This window comes from Brassica napus, chromosome C9 (assembly GCF_020379485.1).
Source record: "Brassica napus cultivar Da-Ae chromosome C9, Da-Ae, whole genome shotgun sequence".
NCBI lineage: Eukaryota > Viridiplantae > Streptophyta > Magnoliopsida > Brassicales > Brassicaceae > Brassica > Brassica napus.
Window position 1 is genome coordinate 54,846,170 of NC_063452.1, and position 23,137 is coordinate 54,869,306.

Below are 23,137 nucleotides of genomic sequence, written 5' to 3' on the forward strand. Positions count from 1 at the left end.
CTCTGGTGATAGTCTCCGACCGGCACGCGGCCATTAAAAGTGCGTGTGATAAGGTGTTTCCTTGGGTAACCCGAGGAATATGTTATTATCACCTTCAAGATAACATTGTCAAAAAGTATAAAGGGAAACATCTCTTGTACTTGGTGAAAGGTGCTGCTTATGCTCATACGGTTTCAGATTTTGACCGGTACATGGCTGAGATACAGAGTGCTAACCCGGACCTTGCAACGTATTTGTAGAATGCCGACGTCAGCCTATGGTCAAGGGTTTATTGCCAGGGGGACATGTACAACATAAAGACAAGCAACATCGCTGAATCTATTAATTCTGCTCTGAAGCGAGCTAGAGGATTTCCGGTTCAGTTCCTGTTGGAGTTCATAAGGGAGAAGCTAGGAAAGTGGTTTTGGAAAAGGAGAGAAGATGCTTTGAGTCTCCCAACTCAACATAGTCGAGGTGTTGAATACTTGCTTGATGTTCGATCGGAGATAGCGGATACGATGACGGTACAACCAATTGATGGATGGCGATTCTTTGTGAAAGGTGGCAAAATGGACTATGTGGTTGATTTGGAACATGGAAAGTGTGATTGTGGTGTCTATGTAGTGAAGAAAATACCTTGCTCTCATGCTATAGCTGCTGGAACATCTGCTGGTTTGCATATCTCCACACTTGTATGTCCAGTGTACTCAAAGGATTTTCTGTTGGTAGGATACTCAGAGAATATACTCAGAGAATATATATCCTTGTGTTGGACAACAAGTTGAGGAACGCACATGCTTTCCTCCGGATGAAAAGCGTGGTCCGGGAAGACAGAAGAAATCAAGATGGCAATCTTGGTTGAAGCTATCCAGGATGAAATGACGCAAACCCCGGAAGCAACACATGGTTTATAGATGCTCAAAATGCAAGGAAATTGGCCATACGAAACCACAATGTAAGAAATGACGTGGACGACCTTCAAGTAAGTCGTCCAGAAGGTCGTCCAGTTAGTCGTCCAGGGTTTTTTCTTCCAGAAGACCTTCAAGTTAGTCGTCCAGTGTTTAGTCTTCCAGAATACCTTCAATTAAGTCGTCCATAAGGTCATCCAGTTAGTCCTTCAGGGTTTTTTCTTCCAGAATACCTTCAAGTTAGTCGTCTAGTGTTTAGTCTTCTAGAAGACCTTCAATTAAGTCGTCCAGAAGGTCGTCCAGTTAGTCGTCCGGGGTTTTTTCTTCCAGAAGACCTTCAAGTTAGTCGTCCAGTGTTTAGTCTTCCAGAAGACCTTCAATTAAGTCGTCCTGAAGGTCGTCCAGTTAGTCGTCCAGTGTTTAGTCTATGTCAACTTCTTTGTCAAATTGCACTACCAAACAAATTTGAGATGGTCTTGCCCTTTATATTATCCGAAATATAATTGCAAAATGTTACTGCTCAAAAGACTTTCCAGACTACTTATAGTTAAGTCGTCCAACATTCCAGACGACTTAACTGTAAGTCTTCTGCGCAGAATATAGTTACAAAATAGGGATCAAGTTCAAATACAAAATAGGGATCAAGTTTAAATACACACATCAGCCTAATCTATCGTACAAAATAATCTAACAAAGCATATTTATCACCCCTCATACGCACCCAGGTTGGCATCATTGTCCTTGTTTTCGAACTCATGCACGTCAGGAAGCTCTTGAAATATATCCACCGCCATCTTATCCCTCATAGTCTTCCCTTTGGCCTTAGCAAAGTCTTTTTTACTGAACTCTATCCCAAGAGCATGATATTCAATGTACTTTAGAGTGTACACGCCACAATCACCAGCTCGGACCGGAGATATATTGGTCGGCCTCTCATATGTGAATGGCTCCAGGCTGTATTGGGCACGTTGTTCGTCTGAGGAAGCGCACTCAACAAGCAGATAGGGGACCATGCAGAGAAAAGGCTCCATTACCACATCGAGTTTTTCTGGAGAGATACTGGAACAAATGCTGTCCCAGACGACTATGTGCCTCTTAGGGATCGATATCCACATAGCAATCCAATGAGTGTCGTTGTAGTTCACTGGCGCATAGACATCATCAATATCTGTCCCCCAAACCTTGTTCGATTGGCAAAATAATGGTATAGTGCCTGCATAATAATTCCACGCCCCACCAGGGAGTCTTCTTCCTAAACCGTTCTGATCGGGCTCCGAGTCCTTAAAATCCTTTTAGTTGAATCTCCATTGCTGAGCAAATAGATGATCAAGGAAGCACATTCTCTCGCTCCTGAAATGTTGTGGGTTAGCGTTGTACCTCTTCCTCAGCACATTAATCTAAGCATCAATATGCTGCATATAAAATAGGGTACAAGTCAGAAGATATCAGACGACTTACTGGTACGTCTTCTACGTAGACGACTTACCAGACGACTTATTGGTAAGTTTTCTACAAAGAAAACTTATCAGTAAGTCATCTAAGTCATAGCAGAAGACTTACACAGTCCTCCAGCCACTCTAAGGAGGTCCGGAGGATTTGATACCACCAAGTTCTACTTGTACGTGGTTTTTTATCGAGAGGTGTTCTATAATGACTGCAAACACAAAATGTTGAAAAGCAATCAGTTTTTATAGGCTAAAGCAAGCTATTATGGGAAAAATAAACACTTACGGACAATTTTCAACCAATCAACGAGCTCCTTCAACTTCTTCTTGTCAATTGGTGCAAAAGGATTATAGCCTGGATAAAGCTTTTTGTTTTGAATGATCACTTTGGTCGTGATGTTTGCCGTATAAGGAGATTGCTGTGAGGCAGCAAGTTTCCTTGTTCGATCACTCTTTGCACGGCAAAGTGCCAAAGCAGCATCCCTCTTTTCCAGATATCTAGCATCCTCCTTCTGTAAATCCGAAACAGTGGATTGATTTTTGTCCAATAAAACAAGGCTCGGTTCTGGAGCTTTATCTTTCGAGGAACTAGCATCTGCGGGCACATCTGGACCTTTATCCTCCGGCAAGCTCTTCCTTCCCGCGTTCATCCCATTAACACTTTCACTCTGCAATATACAAGATGGGTTTATACAATAATAACCAAAGATCCATTTCAAACAATAATAACCAATGACTTTGTCCAAAGATCCATTTCATACACTATAATTAAAGCACACATGTTCTGACATACAAGAAACAAAGCAAATGCAACTTTTCAGTTCTTATTCTTACGACTTTGTCTAGTCAATCTCTTGTTAGGCGGAGGGGTAGTGTTTTGAGCTGATGTCCCTTTCCGTTTTGTGGTGATACCAACCTTCTTCTCCACAGATTCCACCCTTTCCGACAGATACTTGATCTCCTTAAGGCACGTCTCAAACCCTTCCCTCATGGCATTAACTATGTCCTTGAACATGGTTTTAATCTCCTCTTTGGTCAATCCACCAACAGTCGTATGAACCTCTTCACTAGCATCTGCAGCTGCCTCTTCACTAGCCACTGCAGCTGCCTCTTCACTAGCCTCTTTACGAGCTTTCTTCCGAGGCCTTGGACTGTCTTCCTTCACTATCTTTTTCTTCGCTGGACTCACAACCGACGGCTTTGTATTGACCCAAGTACCGGTGACTTCCCAGCAATCCATGGTCCACTTCCACGGTTTCTTCACAAACACGAGTTTAATTATGTTCTTCGCGGGCGTGTCCTCAACATCAAACTCCCATTTTGGAAACATTTCACCAATGTCCTTCTGAACAAAGTTGATCACCCTAGTCTGCAGCAAATAGAAGATATGAACTTAGATATTTGACGGATTAAGAAAGATGGAAAGAAAAGACTTCGCAGACGACTTATAATTAAGTCGTCTAGAAAGTCTTCCACCTGGACGACTTAGTAGACGACTTATAATAAAGTCGTCTGGACAGTCTTCCAGCTGGAAGACTTAGTAGAAGACTTATAATTAAGTAGTTTGGATAGTCTTCTCAGACGACTTAATTATAAGTCTTCTACTAAGTCATCCAGCTGGAAGACTTTCCAGACGACTTAATTATAAGTCTTCTACTAAGTCGTCCAGTTGGAAGACTTATTAGACGACTTAATTATAAGTTTTCTGCTAAGTCGTCCAAATTGCAGTAAATACCTGACTGAGGATAACCTCTTTAAACTGTATGCGTCCTTTGCGACCCTTGTAAGTCAGTATCGGTGGAGACAGATTGTTTGGGAGAGGATTACCATAATTAGCACCCAATTCATTCAGAGCTGTGTACACCCATACCTGGAGAGCTTGCGCAAACCCATTAATAGTGTAACAACCCAAAATATCTCTGCCCTTCATAGAGTCCATCAGCACCTTAAACGCGACTTTCCCCCATGGATAATTCTCAAACCGTTCTAGCTCCATCACTAGCCTTGCCAGACTAACCCGTGTAGGGGTTGAATATTTTCTCCCTTCAATGTATCCAGTGAAGATGGCAAGGTACGCGAGCCGCTTGCGAACATCCCGAGACCACCATTCGCATCTCTCAAATGCTGCTATTATCTCCTGAGTAGATGACACAACTTCGACATGAACTTCCAACATCTCCCAGAAAGAAGTCAACTCCTTTGTAATAACACAATGAGGTCTCTCAAGGTCCTCGATGTACTCGCAGTTTAGACCAGTGAGGTTTTCAAACTCTAACAGTGAAAACCTCACAGGTTCTAGACCAACGAGACTCCACAGCTCATACTTCTTCTTTATGTCCAGCTGGAAACCAAGCATGTAGTGAACCAGCCTTGAAGCCCAATCAAATCCCAGCTCTTGGAACTTGATGAAAACTCCCAACTTCGACTCTTTCAGCTCTTCATATTCGTCATCATGAAGAGCTTTCTTTAAAGCAGTATGCAACTTCCAACAAATATGATACGAAATGCTATGCACTGCGGGGGGGGGGGGGGGCTCTTCCCCTAATGTACGTATCCTACGGGGGAGTTCTGGTATATCCATTTTTTTTGCCTGCAAAACAATCAAAGACAATCATCTCAAAACAATCAAAGACTTATAATTAAGTCGTCTGGCAAGTTTTCCAGCTGAAAGACTTCCAGTAGAACATTTTAAAGCAGACTTGAAAATTCGGAGAAGATATAGTCGCCTTCGACATAGCGGTTATATATCTGAAAAAATAAACGTGAAAAAAAGAACAAGTGTATAAATTGATAGAGACAACGTTTTATGTTCATCTTTTCCTCAATCAATCACTCGACAGTAAGAGATATAACTTACCGGCGGCGGAGTTCAACGAGACGCCTCTGAGAGAATGCGCGCTAGGGTTTCCTCTCAGATCTTATATAGAGGAAACGGCTGTGAGAACGGTGGTGAGAACGACGGTGATAACGGTGGAGAGATAACCGGCGGTGAGAACGATGGATTAGAGAGAATCGACGGAAATCGCTTTCGAAATCGCCTTTGAGAGAAACGGCGTTAGGGTTTTCTGAATTTTGCGAAACAGTGAATAAAAAAAGCACCTTATATATGTCAAGTAAATAATTCGGTTAGGTTTAAAAGTACATTGAAAAATTAAAGGTTCGGTCAGTAAGTCGTCTGTTGAATACTGTACATCAGACGACTTACTAGTAAGTCGTCCCAGACCCTAAATTTAACCCCTAAAATAAATTGACTAAATTAACTAACTAACCACGTTATAAAGCCGTAGTTATACTTAAATAGTGTTTAATATACACAGAAATAAACACACTTAGGTAAATTTTAAAGTTTTAAAAAAACATTTATGCATTCCAAAATCTAACCCTAAGAACACATACAATATTACAACATATGTTGGCAAAACCTAAACCAAAGAATATCATGACTCACTACTTTCACTCATCTATGTTGAAAACAATTAACTTTAGACGACTTATGAGGGTTAGAAACGTAAAAAAAATTCGGTTTTTTATTTGTTCACAAGGGGCTGGTTGTAATTTCAATAGTCTTTTAGGTTACTTTTGCATTTGATTCAAGTTTGAGTTTACTTTTGCATTTAAAATCAAGTTGTGAGTGATTTGGTAATTTTCCCATTTATTTTTAATGTTTTGGTCATACTAAGTGGGCAGAAAATTAGGTTTTTCTTTCCTTGCATTCAAATATACAGTATAATTCATGTTTGTGTAATATTTTGGCACACTTTATTTGTTTTCCCTCTTGTATTTTGTTTCATGTCGTAGTTTTTGGATACAATGGCAATTTCAATTTATGACCATTCCTTTCCAAAACTTTGCAAGGAGACACACTTGCGTGATTATTCCTTGATTAGTGCCAATAATCATTCTTTGGTTAATGGTATTCATATTTCTGAATTAGTGGGCTGTTGTTATCATGCTGTTTAAACTGGGTCAAAGAGTTACCCGACATAGGTTTTGACTCTCCCTCTCCCTGTGTGCCACACACACGACTCTTTGCTTTAATTAAATAAAAAAGGAGACCTATTAGAGAGGAAATTAAAAGAAAAAACAATTTTCTTAATTTTATAGCACTATTGGGGAAACCAAATTTGGGAACTTTCATAGCTTTTGTTGGATTGTTTTAATTTTTGGAAGGTTAGTAAAGAAAGAGCAAAACCTGTCTGTAACTTTTGACATGTTACTTGCGTCACGTGTCTCACTCTAAATGGCCGATTGGTTTTTCGTATGCGTTTTATTTTGTTTTTTTCTCTCATTTAGATGGTAAGCTTTTTTTTCTTAACGGCAATTTAGATGGTAAGTTTATAATTCTCCGTTTCAAATATACGAAGTTTCAATTGAAAATATAACTATTTTATATTCTAGACAAATTTTAATTTATTGAAATCAAATAATATATTATATTTCACAGTTTATAGTTGGCTATATTATTTTAAATTTGAAACTATCTGATTTCTAAATTAAGCATAGCCATTAATTTTATTTTTCACTAGGAACTTTCTTATTCAATTCTAAGTATTTTCTTTTTTGTTGTTTGTTGTTTTTCCAGTGAGTAGTCTCTTTCTGTTCCAGATCACATGAGGGTCGGAACTTCCTTGGCTGCTGAATAATTCAGTTTTTATTTTAGCCAAATTAGTCAAAAACGATGATTAACAAAGTTTCCCTCATATACAATGCTTTTCCAAACTGCTCCTTTTGCTATCAATTAAAGTCAGAAATTCTGTAAAAGGATAACATGTAGAATTTGCACCCAAAAAGAGAAAGATAACATTGAGTTTTTCAATTTTAACCATGTGCACTATACAACGACTTTAATTCCTTCACCTTTTAACACATATTCTTATCTGCATTGTGTGGCATAATTAAATAAAATAAAATTTGCATTATACAAGTGGTGGTATGGAAAAGCTAGTTACCCACCTCTCTAGTCTCTGCACATTGCACAGTCACTCTCTTTCTCTTTTTTATTTTTCTTTATTAATTATTCACTTTTGGGACACTACAAATTGGCCCCCTCTCCCTCTCATTATCCTTCATTCTTATTTCCAAACACCTCTCTACTTCTTTGTTTCGCATCTCACAAATAACCTCTTTGATTTCTTCTATCCTCTTTAAGCAAATGGGAACTGTTGTGTATCAACAAGGGTTTCAGTCATCTCAGCTTGATGAGCCTAGGGCTTTAAGGCTTAGGCTATCTTCACCAAACCCTCACATCTCTCAACCCTTTGGTTTAGCTCTCAAGTCTCATTTATTTGACTCCTTTAATGCAGAGGACACTCGAACCTTTAAAGATGACAAACCAGCTGCTTCTTCGGTTCCTGAATCGAATGGTTGGAGCTTTCTCCAGTCCTTGTCCTCTGGCTCTTCCTCAAAGACAACGAGCTCTGAGAAAGAGAATACTTATGTTCAACGTCCATCTTCTTGTAGAACTCTAAGCGACGAGAGTTTAGCATTGTGCACTGAAAATCTCGGAAGCGAAACAGGCTCTGATGTTACTGACGTTGAAGATCTGTTCTTCCTTTCTTTATCTGACGTGCAGAACAAGAAACTCGGGGAAACAAGAACGTTGAAGAGTAGGAAAGAGAATGTGAGCCCTAGTGATCTCCCACCTCCGTTGACCAGTATGAGATGCATTCAAATGAGACCACGCCGTGAAGATGGAAGATTGGTCATGACTGCCACAAAGGCACCGCCTCGTAACATGTGCTTTCAAGCTGACCGAAGCAACGGTCGTCTCCGACTCTCTATACTGAAAGACTCAGATGATGAAATTGTAGAGGACGAAGAAGAGACGACTAAGCATGAAGAAACCGACGAGGAGGAGGAAGAAGAAGAGGATGTATTAGATAGTGATGACGCTATGGAGACCGTTGAAAGACCAAGAAGATGTGTTGAAGGCGATCGGGAAAACAGGGGATTGCTAAATTGGGAATCTTTGTGCGTTGCTACTTCCTAAAATAAGAAACTTCTAATTTGCTCTGTATTCACAGTTTCACAATTTTATTTTATTTTGATGTATTTTGTTTTTATTTTTTTAATAGAAACATCGCCGTTTCCTCACTGATTGATTACAAAAGTAGATTAAACTTGAATTTAGAACTTAAAAAATGAATTATAATAAAATAGGAAGAAATGAGCAGAGGGAATATGCTCGTGGTCTGGTCGGCAGTTAATCTAGTTTGGTAAGAAAGATTCCCCGAGTGGTCCGAAATTAGTGCCATGCAAGTTGCAACCTCAACTGCGTTGTGACGATTGTACCCAGAAGCTTCGTTCCTTTACTATGCCAATACATCAAATCAAATAATTAGTAGTTTGACTTACAAATATAGGTTAAAATATACTGCGATTGCAACGTCAAAATGTAGGTTAAATGTTTAATTACTTTGGAGTTTGGAGTTTTCAAGTAAAGAGAGTTTTTGCCGTTGAGTGTGCATTAATTTTTAGGTTAGTTCCTTTGAATGCTTACATATAACCCAATAGTTCCGGATGCAAATGCTAGTACATTTTTTGTTTGACAACGCTTGTTTTTACTCGCTTGTTGTTTGATAGTTGGTAATTTCGGGGCTGATTGGTAAGTGATGTGAATGCTTTTCGCATCTTTTTTTTTTCTACATCTATTTTAGTTTATCAATTATGCTTTATGCTTTAAGAAAAAGTTTAAAACTACAGCCATAAAAACTAAAATAGGAAACAAAATAGCTTTGGAAATCAATTTTTCTAGAGCTTTATATTTAGTGCTCTGGAAATAATTAATCTACAACTACAGCAATAAAATCTAAAGCTATTATTCTAAAGCCAAAAAATAAAAGCCACATCACTTACCAATCATCCCCTTCTTATCCCTTAGTAAATATATGACTAATATCTATATATATAAAGTTGATTTTTTCCCTTCTTATGACATGCGGAAGGGAAATTTGTTGACATGTGTCTTCATGTTTTTTTTGTATTTAAATTCTTCTTCTTTTAAATTATTGCAAATTTCTCCATCAATTTCTAATTGTGTATTATATAATCCTTCTCACACTTGGTCTCTAAAATTCAAGAAATAAATAAAATAATATAAATATATTTTAAATATTTAATTTATTCACACCTAAAAATAGCAAGACTTTTCATCATTTTATTATTTTTACTAATTTTTATTATTTCATTTACAAATTATATTTATTTCACTATTAGTATCATAAGATAATCAAATTAAGAATAAGAAACTAGCCAACCAACGCATAAACTAAGAAAGCGGGCCAAAGGGAGAATAATAACCGAAAGGCCAAAACCACCAAAAAGCAGGAAAATATATGCCTAAAACACCGGAATCACAACCAGTAGCTAAAAAGTAAGAAACACCTCACAAACTAAACAAGAACATACAAGACGACATGCAACTGAAAAACCACAAAGCTCTGGATAGAAGGGACCAAAGCTCCAAGAGACTAACTCTGCACACCTATACCAAGGAAAACATGGAAAGAAAAGAAATAACTTGAGAGAGGGAGAATGGAAGACAACCACCAAAAAATCAGAGACTAAACTTGAGACCAGAAATAACCTTTCAAGCCCACATAGCATACACAAACGAAAACATTATCCAAATCTCGAGTGGCAAACATAGTGAAAGGGAGAGCCACCAGAGATGCGATGAAAGCTGCAAAGAGATGCAAGAATAGAGAGGGAAAGGGATACAGAGCGAAATCAAAAAACTATGGAGCTGTCCTCGAGCTATGAAAGAGAGCATAGAAGTCAGAACACCAAAAATTAGATCTTGAAAACCAAAACGAGCAGAGACTATTGACGGTAAGCGAACGACGAGGAATACAAAATCAAAGACGAATAAACTCTGACCCAACCAAGGAGATGCAGTTCCTAACATCAGCTGAAATCTAAGGAAGAAGAGGAGCAGTCAATATTGACTGGAACAACCTACAATGCCGTGGGAAGCAACCGAACAACTGAAAACTCATAAACCCGATCTGCAACAAATACCATATAATCTCATAGGTGAAGAAGGCAAGAAGAACAAGAGAAAAATGTGAGTCTTTTTCCGGTGATGGTGAGAAGCACCGCACACCAGAAATGTAACGAAATACATAGACGGTGAGGGTCCAAGTTTAAAATATGGGGAGAGGGCAAAAAACATCTTAAAGATTATAATTTTCAAAAATATGAAAAAAATATAATTCAATTTTGACGATGAAACCGTTAATCTTAGAATCAACAAATGTGTAGATGCAAAGTTATTGAAATTCAATATTAGTTTACGTTAGAGGCTCATTTGACTACTAACAAGTACTATACACACAACAACACATTATTCAAAAAAAAAAACGCAAAATATATTAACTTATCACCTACTACATAACACACTAAAAACATCAAATAATGATCTTAACAAATAAAAACGACAACATAATTACATTATCCAAAAAAAAATTATGCTCTTAGCAATAATAAAACAATATTCCGCGCGAAGCGCGGACACCCCCTTAGTATGAATTAAAATAGAGAAATTCTTTATGATAGACCTAAAACGTTTTTGTCACAAATATAGACATTAAAAATAAAAATGACCAAAATAGACTTAAATGTTTTATCAAAAAAGTAAATATACACTTATACTTCTAGGGTTAATTAATCTAGACATTAGGATTTAGAGTTAAGGGGTGGAGTTTAGGGTTTATGGTTTATAGTTTAGAGTTTAGGGTTTAGAATTTAGGATTTAAGGTTTAGAGTTGAGTAGTGAGGTTTTGGGGATAGAATTTCAAAATTAAAAAAATTAAATTAAATTAAAATTTTCAAAATAAAAAATGTTATTTTGGTCATTTTAGTTTTTGAGGTCTATTTTTGTAACAGAAACTTAAAAATGTATATTTGAGAGAATTGCCTATTAAAATATCATTTCATTATTTAAACATGTGGTAATCGCCAAAACTATAATATATATGTGTATTTTTTTGGTGAAAATGTTAAGAATATACGTGTATTCTTATGAAGCCAGATAAGAAATACTGTATTATTAGAAAATAATGTATGATGGAGCAGATATTCAAACAAAATTGGTCTGGTAAGAAAATAACAGTTTATGCTTTTTTCAAGAAAAAAAAACAAATGAACGATCATGTCAAATATATATATATATGACGTCAATATGCTCTCAGTCTCAAAGATGTTCAATTCAATTGCACTATAATGTACTAATTAAGTATTAACATCGTAATTCAAAGGAAGAAAGTAGCTAGCTAGGTTTGTCCGTATAATAACGACGTTATCACAACCCCGCAACTTGGATCGATGGATCGGTGGATCGGAGATTAGTTGAAAACATTTTAAAACTAATTACACACTTTAAAAAATAACGAGTGCACACTTTTTTAAGTGCATGCATTTCAAGTTTTGCAACACTGATGCAATATACAGTTTTTATGTAAGTTGTCATTGGAACGGATATATTCTTTTAACAAATTACACACGTTTAATTAGTTCAAAACTTTTTTTAAATTAATTACACACTTTTTTAAGTGCATGCATTTCGAGTTTCGCAACCCTGATAATATATCTAATTAAAAAAATTAATATAAATTTAGTTATTGGATTGGACATATTCTTTTAACAAAGAACAAAGAAATCAAAGAGCTGATTGCCAGATACTTCAACAATCTATACTATTAAAGCAAAATCCCTAATAGGATTCTGCCATTAGTTTTCAATTTATTTACATTGTCATGCCATTGCTTATTTTAAAGATCTTTTCAATTAATTTCACTCATTTAATAAGGAAACAAATCTTTTGAAAATAATTTTGTTTACATAATATACAAGTTTGTTTAGATTATTTGTAAATAATAAGTGTTTAGTTCGTTTATAAATAAGCAATTAATTATTGCTATTAGGTAGGTGTTTTTAACATTAAATCATTTATGGATTTATTTACACTAACATATCTCATTTTACAGCATGAATTTTTCTTTTCAGGTTATAATATAAAATCAGTTGGAAATTAAACCATGTAAATTTTATTTAAATAAAATGATTACTATTTTCATAGTATTGATATTTCAAAAAAATCGGTTGTTTAGTATTTTGAAATACAGTTCGATAAAAATGAAGTAATTGGAATAATTGATAAACATGAAAATTTATTGGGTTAGAAAAAATTATTTTCATTATATAAATTACATAATATTATATAAAATAAATTATTATAATATTCATGGCATCGAAAACATATATATACCAAAATTAAAAAAATATGAGAATAATTAATATATTTTTTACATAGTATATCTTTAGAATGGGTTAAAATTTAATATAATTTATAGTATATATGTGCCAAAAATAAAAATATTAATACAACAAAAAATAAAACATCAAAAATTAAAGTTTTTTTAGAAAATAATCCCGCGATTTGAAATCGCGGGTCAAAATCTAGTATCTTATTATTACCGTTTATTAACTTATTATATCATCCGTTTACATTTAACAAGATGTGAATTTACCAAAACATTATTTACAAGATAAAACTTAAACAAATATATAGCAAATTTGTAACGAGAAGGATATACCGAGGCGATCTAGATCAACGGTTTCAATGAGATTTCGAGGGTGGGATCCAGGGAGATTAAGAGTCGGAAACGAGAAGGATATACCGAATCTTCATCCGGATTACGGCACTAGCGAGCAAAAGAAAAAAAAACGATTTCATTCGAATGAATCTGTCAGGATTGAGTGGGTTTCGGGGTATTTTTGAGAAGATCGGGATTGATTGGGGCTGCGATTTGTTAACGGATTCTACAATTGATGCCCCTTTGCAGAGTTTACATGATTCTTTTATGTTGCTGACAAAAAAAAAGTATAATTAATTACAGGTTTTCATTTTTTTTTTTTGAATTTTGGTAGCATAGTACATAAATTATAACCAAGATAACATACTAGTTTCATTTTAAATGCATACTATTTTATTTAAGAAACAGTTTTTACCAATCACTAGATTTAGTAATGAAACCAAATAGTAATTAAAAAACACTATTTGTTTATAATTTTCTTTTTGTAACATTATTTGTTTATAATTGATAAGTCTCCATTTTACTAAACGTCAATTATAGTGCAAGTGCCCACACTCGTTTTCTCTTAATGTGGAATACATATAAGAATAAAAATTAAGTGAGCGACACGTGAAACTCCAACGGACTGCGCTTCGAAGCTCTTTATCTTAATATTTTTTTTAATAAAATGTTAAATTATTATACCAATTTTCAATCTGTGACAGAAATTACGCAGAAAACTTGTAGCATAATGCAAAAAATAAACTAAACAACAATTCTAAATTGAAAAAGTCAAACCGAAGAATAGCGGAGCAAAGCCTAAGAGCCAGATTAGTAACGAGTCAAGCCCGGATCAGAGTATCCGAGAGAAGTCTCGAACGAGAATCGGGCACCGCGAGCTAACAGAGAGAAAAACGCCCTCAAACCTTAAAACAACGGTTCCTACAGCTTCCGACTACAAATGCCTAAACAAAATCCGGACAAAGAATCCAAGCACGAACAAACTCGAAACAGACAACTATATTTCCGACGACATGAAAGATAACCACCGAGCGACGATGCCGTCGTTCGTCGAAGAGACCCGGAGATTGCTGCCTCCAGTTCAACTCGCCGTGACCGTTACACCCATTTAACCGAAATCTCATATATAGAGAGCGGACCGAAAGGTGGTTACCTCTCCGGATGCACAACCGCAGGAGAACAAACCACTCGCTAGACCAACTACTGCACAGCTAGAACAAGCTCCACACCAACAAACGAGAATGACCCAATCGCATACCTTATTGAGAGAGTGATGAAGACGAAGAGCACTCAGATCACGGCAAGGACCAAATCGGATACACCGGAAACTTCTCTGGAGAAGAACAGGAAGAACAAAGAACTCTCCTGAGACACACGTTCTGCCACCACCACGCGCCGCCGCCGTGACCTACGCGCATCGCCACCAGACCTCACCAGAGACGGAGAGAGCCCACACGCGCCTACCGAAGATCACCCGAAGAAGCGGAGAAACAGATCTCAGATTCGCGGATACTGAAACCCTAACTGGACCATGCCAACGAACCCACCACCACGCCACTACCCGGAGGAGAACAACGACAGCCAGCTTCTCAACAAACTCCACGCCACAACACTCAAACCAAACGCACATCAACAATGAAATAAAACCCCAATCCGGACAGAGCTTACCTAGCCTCGAAGAAACAGAACCGTGAAGGAGCAAAAACACCGTCCTCTAGTGCTGCCACCCCCATGGACTGACCGTGACACAAGGAAGCTCTGGATCTGAACAGGAAGTGGGACCGCCGCCGCGTCAGGAAGCCGTAGAAAGAAATAGAGGAGGAGACGAGGACGAGGACACAAACACGCAGACGAAAGAAAAAAGACACGACGCAAAGCCCGGCGGTCGCCTGAGACGCGGCGGCGACTGCCGGAAGGGGAGAGAGCGGCTGAAAACCCTAGGCGGTAGAGAGATGTGAGAGCTTTTATTTTTTTTTAGAGAGAGAACGTTTAAAATTGTTACTTTAATTTCTCAAGTTGATAGCTATTAAAAAACTATTGTGGGTACACTTTTTATAGTGACTAACCCCACCTCGAAAGACTCCATATTCAGGAAATCCCGAAGGATTTATTTGGAGAGGTATAGTATCACCGCGCCGACAGAGTATCGAACTTTCGACTTTCTGGCAGTCGTCTGTGAGAATCTCAAAGAACCACTAGGTCACCTTTGATATCTCATCTTTATCTTAATTTTGTGCAAGGGTTTTGTCTTTTGGTTTTTGTGATATTAATTTATATTTACTGTAAGTGGAGATTGGTATATAAAAGTTCCTTTTTCACGTCCCTTTTCTTTCAAAGTAGTCTGCATGGGATCCGCGTCTATCTGTTTGGGTATTATTGCATCTTTTAACTATGTTATTATTGCATGTTGAAACTAATTTGCCACAGCATTCCAAAAAGCATTTATATTTCAAGAATATTTGTTAAGCTATTACATACTTGGAACACATCTTTAAACATGATTAAGTTGACAAAAACATGATTAAAGCAACCACGTAAAATCACATAACTAATAACCCATTTTTAATTTGGATCCGATCATTTGAATCCTGGATTCTGGTCTGCGTTTGTAATCCTGAATGAATGACTGTTTAAACCAGCCTTTTTTTTTTGTTTGTTGTGAAATCACCATTAATTAATTAAACTAAAATTAGTCCCCACCAACTTGATAACGTCTACATGATTAGTGACGCAATGTCTTTTTGGTGTGGTTCAATTAGGTTAAACTTTTAGATCCAATTCTGAAAATGTGGAGGGAGCATTTTCGTTCAAAAGTGGCAATTGGGCAGGTTTCTTTGTGGCTAAGTTGAGCAAAAGGATTGGTGAATGATTTTAAACGTCTAAAATACCATGACGTCTTTAGTTTCTATCCTCAAAACAGCCACACCTTACATGAAGTTACTCTGTTACCCCTTATTTTCATTAACATATTTTTATCATTTTCCAGTTATAAAAACCAGAATAAGCATTTATTCAAATAACAAAATATATTGTTCTTTGGATGTGGGCTACCTTTAGGTTCTTTAATTTATGTTGTCGCTCTCTTTGACCGAATAATTAACCAATTAAGTCATTAATTAATTTATTGCAACATCGAAATTAAATCATGTCGACGGATATATATATAAGCTGCCTCATAAGAAACTATGTAATTTTTTTTTTTTTTTTGTGGTGGGGGGGAGCATAACACGTACGGTGTAATCCATGTACTTCTTGTCTTCCCGTGTAAGTGGAACAAGTTAAACACTTATCTTTTCAAAAAGAGTTTTTTCTTTGGGGGGGGGGGGGGGGGGGGGGAATATACGGTGTAATCCATGTACTTCTTCGTAAGTGAAACAAGTTAAACACTTATCTTTTCAAAAACTATATCTTACGTAAAAATGAAAAAAAAGAGTTTTTTACAAGAGAAACATTACAGTGTTCAAATATGGATACCATAGTCATTTAATAGCACAAGTTGAGCTATATATTAGGATTCGAATCTGTTTTTCAAAAAAAAGAAGTATAGGACTCGAGTCTAAAAATTAAAAAAAAACTGTGTAATTTTTTTTTTGGGGGGGGGGGGGAATATACGGTGTAATCCATGTACTTCTTCGTAAGTGAAACAAGTTAAACACTTATCTTTTCAAAAACTATATCTTACGTAAAAATGAAAAAGAGAGTTTTTTACAAGAGAAACATTACAGTGTTCAAATATGGATACCATAGTCATTTAATAGCGAAGCATGAGCAAGTTGAGCTATATATTAGGATTCGAATCTGTTTTTCAAAAAAAAAAAGTATAGGACTCGAGTCTAAAAATTTTAAAAAAAATTCATAAAAGTAAATATATAAATTATGGTCAATTTTTTAAAAATATTTAAATATATTACTACATTTATAATTTACAATTTCAAAAGAGACCGTCAAATATATATAAATAGAGCTACAAATTTTTTTAATTAGTTAATATTAGAACCTATAAATAATTTATGACGGCATACGTTTTTTTTGTTTGTTTTGTGACAGGACGGCGTACGTTAATTTGGCGAGTGTACTAGATGAATCCGTGTATCGTGAGTAGTGGAAACATAGCGACAAAACCATATCCTCGTTGATAGTCTTAGACCTGGGCAAAATAACCGGAACTGAATCGAAATACCCGAAATCGGAACCGGACCAATACCCTCAAATATCCGAATGCTTCCTATATTTTTATATCCGAAATAACCGAACCGAACCGAGAACCGAACGGGTACCCGAATATATAAAAATATTAATTATATATACATATAACATAACTAAATATATATTTTTTAATTTAAAATTTTATTAAAAGTATCTGAAAATAGTTGAGGATAACTAAATTATTATAAAGTATCCGAACTACCCGAAAGTATCCAAAACTATCCGGATAGTTTTATCCGAAATATCCAAAGTAATCCGAAATATCTGAAATTTTTATCTAAATCATCCTAATTATTTTATATTTTACCCTAAATGACCGATATTTTATCCAAATTATCTGAACTACCCGAACTATCCGAACCCGAACCGGATCAAAATGAGAACCAAACTTTTTCCAGATATTTTTTGGTTCCTACATTTACTATCCGAACCGAACCGAACCCGAAACTATCCGAATCGAACCGAACCGAAAATAGGTCAAGTACTAAATGGATACTATAGCCCCCTATCAAAAGTACCCGAAACCCGAAATACCCGAACCGAACCGATACCCGAAATGTCTATGCCTAGGTAGTCTATTGGTGGATTTGCTCCTGCCAAAAATATTACACATGATATTATATCTAACCTATATAAGTATATCATTGTATAATTTTGTATCGATTAATAGCATTTGTCTATCCATATGTGTATAGTTCTGATAATAAGAGTATTTTAAGAAAGGGAACAATTAATTGAGGGTATTTTTTTTTATTTTTTTTGCTAAAGTTCAATTAATTGAGGGTATACTCGGCCAAAACAAGGATACAAGACTAAGCAAGCTTCTAAATTTTAAAGAGAACAAACTAACTTTGAAACTAATAATAGGGAAAAGCCAAAACAAAAATCGAGAGTGAAAATTTCCAACAACATTTTACTTCTATTTATAGCCATTTTTTTGTCAACTATTTATAGCCATTTTAAAAAATAGAGAGGGCATGTTTACTGATATTACCTCTCATTTTTCAACATTTCAATAATATATATATATATATATCCATAAATATATATTATTTTTTACCTTGGTGACACGATCAAACCCTAATACATTGATACTCTATTGCCCTATAAAAATTCGTGCATATGTGAGAGCATTTCCAATCCCTAGCTATTTTCACCTCTATATGCTATAATAGAGGTAAAAATGCTCCATCCCATCTCTATTTTCACCTCTAAAATAGAGATTGCTATTTTTTCTTTTATAGAGGAAAAAATAGCATTCCTCTATTATAGAGTCATACTTTTTTATTTTCAAAATAGTCCTTTAACTTTCAAATTTTTATAGTTGTAACCAAAATAATTATATTTATAGAGAAATACAGCTTTTGTAGGAGTATAATAACATTTTTTATTTACTTAATAGTCTTTTAACAAAATTTTAGTTTAAAAAAAATCATAAGTTTATGAAAATATTTTAAAAGTTAAAAATAAATAGGGTTAGTTATCAACTTTTATAAACAAAATGTATTTTTTGTAAAATTAAAATAGAATCTTTTGAGAATATTTTTTTATAGAGGCAAAAATAGAAAAATACATTGGAGAGAAATTCATCTCTATTTCAGAGATGCTCTATTTTAGAGGTAAAAATAAGGAAATACGTTGGAGATGGTGTAAAGATCAACTTCGGTTGGATACACACACTGACACACATATTATTTGTTGATAATAATCACAGAGAGGAATATAAATAATAACTGAAGAGATTCAAAATAGTCAAAAAAAATAATCTCTCAGTTTCACAATACATAATATTTTGGTTTGATGCACAAATATTAAAAAATTTAGTTTTCTCTAAAATGTAATTTAAAAAATATATTTTAAAAATCATTCAATCAAGTATAGAAATGACTTCAAAATCTGATTGGTTACATAGTTTTCATTAAAGTTAAAAATAATATAAAAATATCAAAATATCGTCTATTTTGAAACAAAAAACTCCTTCTAAAACATCATCTATTATGAAACAGAATGAGTATAATTCTTGGACACAAATATATATAAGAAAGTCATTCGTCGCATTTATAGCGCACAGCATTCTTACTAATTTTTTAAAATGATTGAATTTCAAATATATATATTGGATTATGCACTGTACTAAAACCATATAATTGCGTTTCTTTTTCTTATGTAGTGAACTAGATATCTAGTTCCGAGAGGTCCATATCAGTTTTAGTTATCTTCTTCTTTTTTGAGCAACTTATTTTGTTCTTATGGAACCTTTTCGTGTTCTTTAAATAGAGCTAGTACCAAAGTTCACGTTTTAAGGTTTCAGGTTCTGTAATACAATAAATTTGTTCTGTTGGCGATGGTTAACTCTTGGTTACGTCGCTAAGAAATACAGTATTGTTCCCCCCCTCCCCCCCACACACACAACTTTTTAACATCTTTTCTCACTAATTAAAAAAACCTACTCATCATGATTTTTTTTTTTAAGTAACTCATCATAAATTAGCTAGATACTTTTTGAGATAGCTTAGTTCAGCTCAATTACTCTATAACTTACTCCCTCCGTTTTATATATGTAAGTAGTTTTAGCAAAAAATGTTTGTTTCACAGTATAAGTAGTTTTCATATTTCAATGTCACATTTTCTCTTTATTGGATATTGTATAACCAATCAAATAATGTTATTTTTTATATATTAGGTTGAATTTATTAATTAAATAATATTTTTTACAAAAGCAACAATTTCTTAATATTAGTGCTTTTAACTAAAACTATTTATAATATGGAACACAGGAAGTAGTATTTATCAATTCAAGTTTAATTATATCATCCAAATTGTGAGTTAGTAAATAAGTTAGCTAACTTATACAACAAAATATAATAACAAACTAATCTAGAAGTTCAACCATTCAAAAAATATCCAAAATTTACTAGAAGAGTTAAATATTAAAATTATCATCAAATGCTATAATTGTTCAAAGCCGAAATCTAACAACAAATAATAGTATATATATATCATGGAATAATCACCCAAGTGACTACTAAATCTATTTCATTTGAAAATATTGAGATGGCGCAAGAATTACATGTTCACTCTTTTTGGTGCCTAGTAAAAATTATATATTTTCAAAGGTAATCAAGTGTAAGCGTTTATTTTCATTTTTGTTATTATTAAACGAAATAATATATATTATTTGGTTGATATATTTATTCTATGTATTATATAATATGTATATACTATGTTAACTAAAAATTACAATATCACTCAACATAGTTTAATTGATACTTAATTAACTAATTAAACATTAAAATAATATCTCGAGTGGAAATGAGAAACTTTTATGAGCTAATGCTTAAATTTGAACATTTTCCTTTTGTTAATTCATTTTGAAAAATGTCCTGCTGACATCCAGCAAATTTGTATGATTGTGTATTCCGGTTTAATAGTCTTAATTAGTCAATTACATGTATTTCCGATCAGTTTTTTTGTTGTTGTTTATGAATCTGATAATAGCTAGAAACTATCGTTTTCTGAGAAAACTTAACAGCTTAATAAAAACCAGCTGATATGTTAATGGCAGTGTTCCGCAATAGTAAAATGTATAAATGTCACTTTGCTTTTACTTCTGTCAAATGACTAAATGATGTGTAATTTACTTAAAATATGATTTTCTTTTCAATTTGTTACGGGTAAAGATAGAAAACAATTACCCAAGAAAACTAAAAAAAAAAAGGAATTGAGAAAGATAAAGCGAGGGTGAGAAAGTAGATACGATTCTCTCTGATATTTCAGACAACAGATCATTAGTTTCATTGTTTGTTAGTGAAAAGAAAGTGACGTTTCAAAGACGTATCCTAAACGCAAAATTCACTTGCCTTCTTCTTTTTTCTTTAAACATTGTATCTCTGAAAATTGTCAAGTCCCTCAATCAAAACGCTCCCTCACACTTAGAACACCCAAACAAAAAGGAGGCACCAAATCTAAAGATAGATTATAGAAATCGAGACAAAATCAAGATTTCAAAAGTGAGAAAGATATTCTTGTTTCTATTTTACAGCTCTGTTTTTTTCCTCTGAGGTCCATCAACCACCACCAACCAACCAACCAAAATGCACTATGATGAATGTCATGTGTTTTACTCTTATGCTTTTTTTTGGGGCTTTTTTGCTAAATAACCAAAAAAAAGAAAAGAGAAATTAGATTTTGGGAGAGAGAGGAGAGAGAGATAGGAAGAGAAAATAAGAGAAAGAGGGGGATTTTGGTTAGATTTTGAATTTTTTTTTTCTTAGTTACTTTGCCTAATATCCCGTTTTTTTTGTTTAAATGTTTATTTTCCTCTTTTTCTTCTTATCTGGCAAATATTTATATATAAAGTTGGGTTTGCTTCTCTCCTATGCTATCCACGTAGGCGGACACGTCACTAATTCGAGTCTTGAGAAACCGACAAGTGTCCGTGTCCAAAACGCGACGTTTCACTAATTTGGAGTTCGAGATCGTGTGGGCTTCTGGTGTAACTCATAAACATGCGAGAATATTATTATGTGGGCTTTAGATCAAATAAAATAATACTTTTAGCAGTATACATTTAAATTTTAGTAAATAAATAATGTTGTGTTCTTCGTCTTATGAATACGTAATAAAAACAACTCTTATAATATTGTTGATATTCAATCTGATCATACCGGTATGACAAATTAATGTAAATCAACAGAACCGAGTACAATGATTTTAATTGGATTTACATGTGTCGAAAATAAAATAAAATGTTTTATTTATTTTAATGTGTAAAATAGTCCGTAAAAACCAAAAACTAGATGAACTAATAGGTTTATAGTATATTAGTGAACACACATATAAAATTTATAATATTATATAGTGAATGCGAAATTGAATTTACTAATTTGATATACATATATTGAGCATTTAAAATATGAATAATGTTTTAGCAAAAAAAAAACTTAGGAATAATTATTTGCTTTACCTATTTACATCAATTTATTTTTTTAAGGTCCATGATTTCATGATAAATAGTGTTCCTATAATTATTTGCTTTACCCATTTATATCAATTTATTTTTTAAAGTCCGTGATTTCAAGATAAATAGTGCTCCTAACTTCTTTTTTCATACAATATCGCAAACATATTATTATATATTACTCTTACGTGGCTATTTGAATAAACGAACACTGTATTATTTGAAAATTTTGAACGATTCCCTTTGTACGGTAAACATTATTTCAAAGTATTAATAGACCAATGCAAAAATATATTTTGCAAGATAATTACACGTCAACATAAGCTCTTTATTACATAGGAGTATGGATTCTATAAAAAACGTTCATGCAATAGTATCATTTAATTTAAGTATATTGTTAATTCATTACGCAAATTTTCACAGTATTAATAACTTATAAATTAATAGTAAAACTATCTAATAAATTCTAAACTTATTTAATAACGATATACCGTATTCAATTTAAAGAGTGGCAGAGAAGTTGAAGTATGACTTTCATTAGGAAAAAAACCATACACATTTTAATTAAAACATACACAGACCAAGCTACTCACACTAACAAAAGGTTGTTTTGGCTTATATAATATAAGCTTTTCCTTAACATATTTCTCTGGCATGATTATTGCACAATTATATTTATTAAAAATAACAACATTATCTCTGAATTCTATTTATTTATTTTTATTTATAATATCGTTTTCAATCTACAATTTTTTTCTTAAATGCTTCATAAAATTAATGTAAATTCATATAAAATAGTTTTTTTTTTAACTTCCCGCCGGTAGGGCGGGCCGACCCTAGTGTATCATAATGTTGACTCATGACTCTACTGAATGTGGGCCGCTATATAGTAAAAACAATAATCGACCAACATATTCCTTATACTAGGAAGAGATCCGCGTCTTCCGCGGAGTGAAAGTGTCAGGTAAATAATTCTATTTAGTAAAAAATGTTACAATGCTAAGTAAAAAATGTTACAATGCTAAGTGGTATAAATTAGTTAAT

At 34.1% G+C, this 23,137-nt stretch overlaps 1 protein-coding gene across 1 annotated transcript; it reads left to right on the forward strand.

The window, feature by feature from the left end:
- The first annotated feature begins 7,197 nt into the window (after window positions 1–7,197).
- Window positions 7,198–8,425, forward strand: LOC106364890 (protein FANTASTIC FOUR 3-like). The gene has a single exon (XM_013804375.3). The coding sequence runs from the start codon at window positions 7,485–7,487 to the stop codon at window positions 8,319–8,321; it is 837 nt and encodes a 278-aa protein (XP_013659829.1). The 5' UTR covers window positions 7,198–7,484; the 3' UTR covers window positions 8,322–8,425.
- The last annotated feature ends 14,712 nt before the right edge of the window (window positions 8,426–23,137 follow it).